Source organism: Uranotaenia lowii, chromosome 2, assembly GCF_029784155.1.
Source record: "Uranotaenia lowii strain MFRU-FL chromosome 2, ASM2978415v1, whole genome shotgun sequence".
Classification (NCBI taxonomy): Eukaryota; Metazoa; Arthropoda; class Insecta; order Diptera; family Culicidae; genus Uranotaenia; species Uranotaenia lowii.
In genome coordinates, this window is record NC_073692.1 from 88,972,166 (window position 1) to 88,978,255 (window position 6,090).

The window sequence follows — 6,090 nt, forward strand, 5'->3', positions numbered from 1 at the left end:
AGGTGGGGTTGGGTTCCTTGGTTGGAGTATGGTGGTGTTCCTCGGGGTTCCTTGTGGGTTCCAGATTCCAGTTAAACACTTATTTTTGGTAAGTTACAAAGTTTATTTTAACTACACGATTCAGGTTTTAGCACAATTTATTAAACACAACGTTCTTTAAGGAAATGCAACACTATAATTTAACATTTATTACGAAAACTACAACATAATATTTAACGAGCAAAACAATTTATCTTCTGCACCAATGGCTATTCGACTTAATACTAAAATTAATGGATATAATTCAAAATGGTGATTTTTGGCTAGATTTGTTACAATAAACAGTTCATTATGGCCCAGTTTCAACAGCTTGTTGCATCGATCAGCTGTAGCTTCTGGAGATGTTAACAGTTTCGTCCTTCTCTGTCTTCCTGAACTCCGAGCATTCGAACACAGAGTTGTAATAAGGATTCTCGTAACCCAACATCCTCGCCCATCCTGAAACCGCTCGCGTTTCTGAAAAGATAAGAAAGGGGATCTCACGAACACGAGGGGGGGCACTGATCTGTTTGGTTCTCAGAGGGTATTTGAGGGTCTTCGTTGGGCTGAAAGGCATCCGGCAACAGGCAAAGTTTTTCGACCGGTCGCGTAGATGGTCCTGTAGCGGTCTTCAGAGTTACTACTCTCACAACACCGTCTGATCCTGGATGCAGCTTCTCAATACGTCCCATTTTCCAACGGGATGGTGGAAGATTCTCGTCCTTGATGATGACCAGCCTGCCAACGGATATCTCAACAGGTGACCTCCATCTTTTGTAACGTCCTTGCAGTTGCGTGAGATACTCTACTCTCCATCTATCCCAAAAGTGCTGAAGCTTCTTCTGAAGCACTTGACTCTGGTTAAGACGATTCATTGGCACTTCTCGGAAGTCCCTGTCCGGTAGTTGTTGGAATGCTTCACCAATTAAAAAATGGCCTGGAGTAAGAGGTTGAAGGTTTCCTGGATCATCGGTTAATGCGGTGATGGGCCTTGAGTTCAAACAGTTTTCTACTTGGACCAGTAACGTGGTCATTTCTTCAAAGGAAACAGCATTTTCTCCAAGAACCTTCAGGAGATGCTTCTTGGCCGATCGAACCGCAGCTTCCCAGAGGCCTCCAAAATGAGGAGCTGCTGGGGGGATAAAATGCCATTGAATGTGATTGTTGACGCACTCCTTGGATACCTTTTCTTGATGTTGACTGTTGCGAATAATCTCCAGTAATTCCCGCAGGAAGTTACGGGCTCCCACAAAATTGGTCCCATTGTCCGAATAAATGTCGGCACAGTATCCTCTTCTCCCAATAAATCGGCGTAGTGCTTGAAGGAACCGCTCCGTCGAAAGGTCCGAAACTAATTCAAGGTGCACTGCCTTGGTACTAAGGCAGATGAAAACAGCTACGTAGGCCTTTGTTGCTGGTCGTCTTGGTGCCAAACGCAAGTACACTGGGCCAAAATAGTCAACTCCGGTCTTCATAAACGGCCTTGATTTCGTAACACGATCTGACGGCAGCTCACCCATAAATTGTTGAATAGGATTTGGCTTTGAACGGAAACATTGTTTACAATTATGTATGATCTGGCGTGGAACGTTACGACCTCCAAGTGGCCAATACTTCAGGCGAACTGAGCTTAGCAACAACTGTGATCCAGCGTGCATAAGCTTTTGATGGTAGTACTCGTATAAGAGCTTTGTAAAAGGGTGTTTTGCAGGTAGCACTATTGGGTGTTTGGTATCTTCCGACTCCTCTGATTTTCCTAATCGGCCACCAACTCGAATAAGGTTTTCTGAAGATATTTGAGGAATGAACCAACGCAGCGGCGAATTCCGATGCACATCCTTTCCATCAGCTAAACACTTCCATTCTTCGGAAAATGCCTCCTTCTGTATTCGTCGTATTATGGCGTATTCGGCCTCCCGAATTTCTGCCACAGTTAAGAGACTCCTTGGATTTGGTTCCGATTTCTTCAAGATTCGCATTAGACGCATCCAGTACGCAGTACATCGGACAAGTTTAGTAAATGACGAAAATTTGATCACATAATCCATTCCGAAATCATCTTGACTAGTTGCCAGGTTCGCTGTTACATGTCGTACTTCTGCATCTACTCCTTCGGTGCTGAAGTTACTTGGCTGGTTCGGGTAATGATTCTGTAGCAGCCATTCGGGACCCTTCCACCATAGATTGCTGTCCTGGATCTGGTCTGGATTTAATCCACGGGAAATTAAGTCTGCAGGATTCTGTATACCAGGAACGTGTCTCCAAACACAATTCTCCGTCGCTGTTTGGATTTTGGCTACACGATTTGCCACGAACGTTGTCCAGGTAGTTGGAACCGCCTTCAACCATTGTAGAACGCAAGTTGAGTCCGTCCAAAAGTGCATATCCATCTGAGTCTTCAACGCATCTCGTACCTTGAAGGATAATTCGGCTGACAGAAGAGCTCCGCATAGCTCCAACCTTGGTATCGACTGGCATTTCAACGGAGCGACCTTCGATTTCGAAGCTAGTAGATGTACGAAGCTTCTCCCTTGAGTGTCGATGCTCTTGATGTACACGCATGCGCCATATGCCTTCTCCGACGCATCCGAAAAGAAATGTAGCTCCATACGTACCGAATTTGGGATAACTGCACAACGTTGAATCTTCAAATTGTTCATCACATGAAGCTGCTTGTGGAAATTACGCCATTCTTTTTCTACCTCAGCTGGTACTGGTTGATCCCAGTCGAGCCTTTCTCCCTTCGCGTTCAATTTCCACAACCTCTGCATAAATATCTTGGCGGTAGTGGTTACTGCTCCGACTAATCCAAGTGGATCGAACAGCATTGCGATTGCCGACAGTATTTTGCGTTTGGTTAACCTTTCGTTTTCTGATATCTGCAGAATGGTAAAGTTGAATCGCAAAATGTCTGTCCGAGGTTGCCAAACAAGACCTAGGGTTTTGACTGCAGGGTCTGGGTCGAGCTGTATCTCGTTACTATGCGGCAGCGCTAGGTCTTCCGCTTCTATTACGCGCAAGGCTGTCGTTGAATTCGAAGCAAATTTCCGCAGTCGGAACCCTCCACTCCTCGTTAGATTGATTAATTCCTCACATAGTTTTGAGGCTGCGCTTGCTTTATCTGTACCGGTTATGACGTCGTCCATGTAGACGTCCTCCATAATAGCCTTGGCTCCGTTAGGAAATCTTTCCTGTTCATCTGTGGCCAACTGTTTCAAGGTTCTGGTGGCAAGAAACGGTGCCGGTTTTGTTCCATATGTGACGGTGGTCAGTTCATAGGTCTTCACCTCCTCCGATGGATTCTTCCTCCACAGAATGCTTTGAAGCGGTATGTCTTCTTTATCGATTCCGATCTGTCTGAACATTTTTTCGATGTCCGCGACAATCATAATTTGTTTCGTGCGGCAACGCATGATGAGAGCTCGAAGCTCGTCCTGGATAACGGGTCCTGCCAAGAGTGTATCGTTTAGGGAAATACCGGTGCTGCTCTTGCATGATGCGTCAAACACCACTCGAACCTTCGTGGTTGTGCTGGCCTGTTTGATGACTGGATGGTGTGGTAGATAGCAACGTTTTTCCGGGCCCGCATGCACCCTGCGCATGTGCCCTAGCTGTATGTACTCCTCCATGAACTCGTTGTACTGGCTCCGCAAATATGGATCCCTCACCAATCTGCGTTCCAAGCCACTCAGTCGCTGAAGTGCAATGCCTCGCGACTCGCCCATCGTCAAAAGCACCTGGTCGTTTTTCGGTAAGCCAACAGTATATCGCCCATCAGAACCCCTCTGGATTGTGCGAACAAACTGCTCCTCGCAGCGTTGTTCTTCCGGGGAAAATGTGTTCGGAGACCCTATCTCCTCACACGACCAAAACCTGGTAAGAAGTTCGTCGAGATTTACTGTAGATGCCGTATTACAAACGATGTGTGGTGATGAATCCTGATGTTCGACTGCACCGGTGACCAACCAACCAAATACCGAATCTATCAGCATTGGTAGCCCCCTGCCTAGTGGAATTTTGTTGTCGGTTTGAAAGAAGGAGAAGAAATGTTGAACGCCGAAGACCAAATCCACTGATTTGGATTGGAAAAAAACTGGATCTGCTAGTTCCACACCCTGTGGGAACTTCCAAGATGAAACCGTCACGCTGGTAGTAGGCAGATCTGCAGTAACCGCTGGTAAAAGTAAAAACTCCATCTTCCTTGCAAAACCAGATGTTCGCGACTTGACAACTGCTGAAATCTGGTGCTTCACAATGGTATTTGCCTTGCCGATTCCCAGAACTGATATATTCGAACGCCTTCTTGAAATCTTCATTTGCTGACAGAGCCTCTCTGTCATGAAGTTGCACTCTGACCCTGAATCTAATAATGCCCTTGCATGAAAGGTCTTGCCGGTGTCGTCTTCCACTAAAACGACTGCTGTAGCGAGAATAATAGTTGATGAACGACTCCTTGCGACGTTTGAAGAAACTGTTTCTGTTGAAGTATTCGGTTGGAGAGCAGCTGGTTGACTACTTCTGGCGGGTGGTACCATTCGCGTATTGCTGTATCCTGCGTTATCTTCTCGGAAGCACACTAGAGTATGGTGCCTTCCCCTGCATTTCCGACACACCTGCATTGATCTGCATTCCGAAGCTTGATGGCCACGCCGGAAACAATTGCGGCATAGCGAGTGTTGTCTCAGTAGCTTATCGCGAGCGGAGGCATTCAGTCTCGAAAACGCTGGACACGTGTAGAGGAGATGCGAATCTGGACAAGCAATACAAGATCCTAGTGATGATTGGGTTGCGTTATAGCTGGTTCTGGGGACGACATTCTTTTTGGGTAACTGAGACAGCTCCGGCTTGGGATCATGTGATTTGGATGGCAGTGAGGCAAGAATTTTGACTCTCGTTTGCAGGAACTGCGTAAGATCTTTTACGGTATCCTGGCTCTGGAGCGCGCTATGCTCTTCCCAAGCACGACGCGTGACGGGGTCTAGTCTGGAACACAATACTTCCAACAGCAGTAAATCCTTGTAGTCTTCAGGTTTCACTAGTTGGTCTAAGGTTTGCACAACACGTTCAAAACCTTCGAGCAACACCTGGATCTCCGATGACGATTCTTTGGAAACTTTCGGAAGTTTGAACAAATTTCCAACCTGACGACGTTTTAAAACCTTGCTGTCGTTGTATCTTGTCATCAAAGTGTCCCAAGCGATGGAGTAGTTGGCCCTCGTCAATGCCAAGGGGTCGATGAGCGATCTAGCTTCTCCAGCTAGACATCCCTTGAGGTAGTGGAATTTTTCCACATCCGGTAAGTCCACCTTTGAATGGATCAGCGACAGGAAAAGATCTCGGAAACTCAGCCACTGGTCAATGTTGCCGTCGAATGTCTGCAGACGTATTTGGGGTAACCTCACATGTTCCGTCACTGGCTGAATGGATGAATCCATGATACGGGTGGACTGCAAGACACTAGTGTTCGCAGCATTTCCTTCCAGCTCCTTGATCCGGTCTAACATGCTCGCCTTAACATCGTAGAAGCGCGTGGTGAAGTCCGACCTTATGCCTGGGCAGTTGCCTTCCTTCGTTGGATACTCATCATGCATTTCAACATCCATGATAGCATCGTTGACCTTATCCCAGAGTTCGTTCAATTTTTCCAACCTGACCTGAATCTGTTGAACTGATGTTACCTCGCCCAATGTGTTCGCAAACGTGGTTAAGTTTTTAAACATTTCAAGTAATGCCTTCAACCTGGTTTGAAGATTCCTCAGCGGTGGATTTTTAGCAGAAGAGGTTGCGCCGGAGGTAGCCATGGTTCTCGTTGAAAAGATGATTCACGGTGGTGTATGGTAGTAAAATAACAGGTGAGTATTCGCACTTTGAACTAGCTTCGGCAAGGAACATACACTGTAGAGCTTAACTTACTTTAAGAAACCTTAAGTTGCACTCCTCTACAGGTATCGAACTCCGAATTCCGAACGACCTAGCGGTTGAAACGCGTGCGTTGCCTTCACGCGTGGGTGCGCCTCTCCGTATACAAGCGGTTGTAATAATTTGCCCTCAGATCAGATCAATTTCAGGATA

At 46.6% G+C, this 6,090-nt stretch overlaps 1 protein-coding gene across 1 annotated transcript; it reads right to left on the minus strand.

Annotated features, from left to right (window-relative positions):
• Nucleotides 1-518: 518 nt before the first annotated feature.
• LOC129741651 (uncharacterized) lies at nucleotides 519-5,819 on the minus strand. The gene has a single exon (XM_055733399.1). The coding sequence runs from the start codon at nucleotides 5,817-5,819 to the stop codon at nucleotides 519-521; it is 5,301 nt and encodes a 1,766-aa protein (XP_055589374.1).
• Nucleotides 5,820-6,090: the final 271 nt, after the last annotated feature.

Coding starts and splice junctions, on each gene's coding strand:
- LOC129741651 (XM_055733399.1), bottom strand. CDS start 5,819: ATGGCTACCTCCGGCGCAACCTCTTCTGCTAAAAATCCACCGCTGAGG.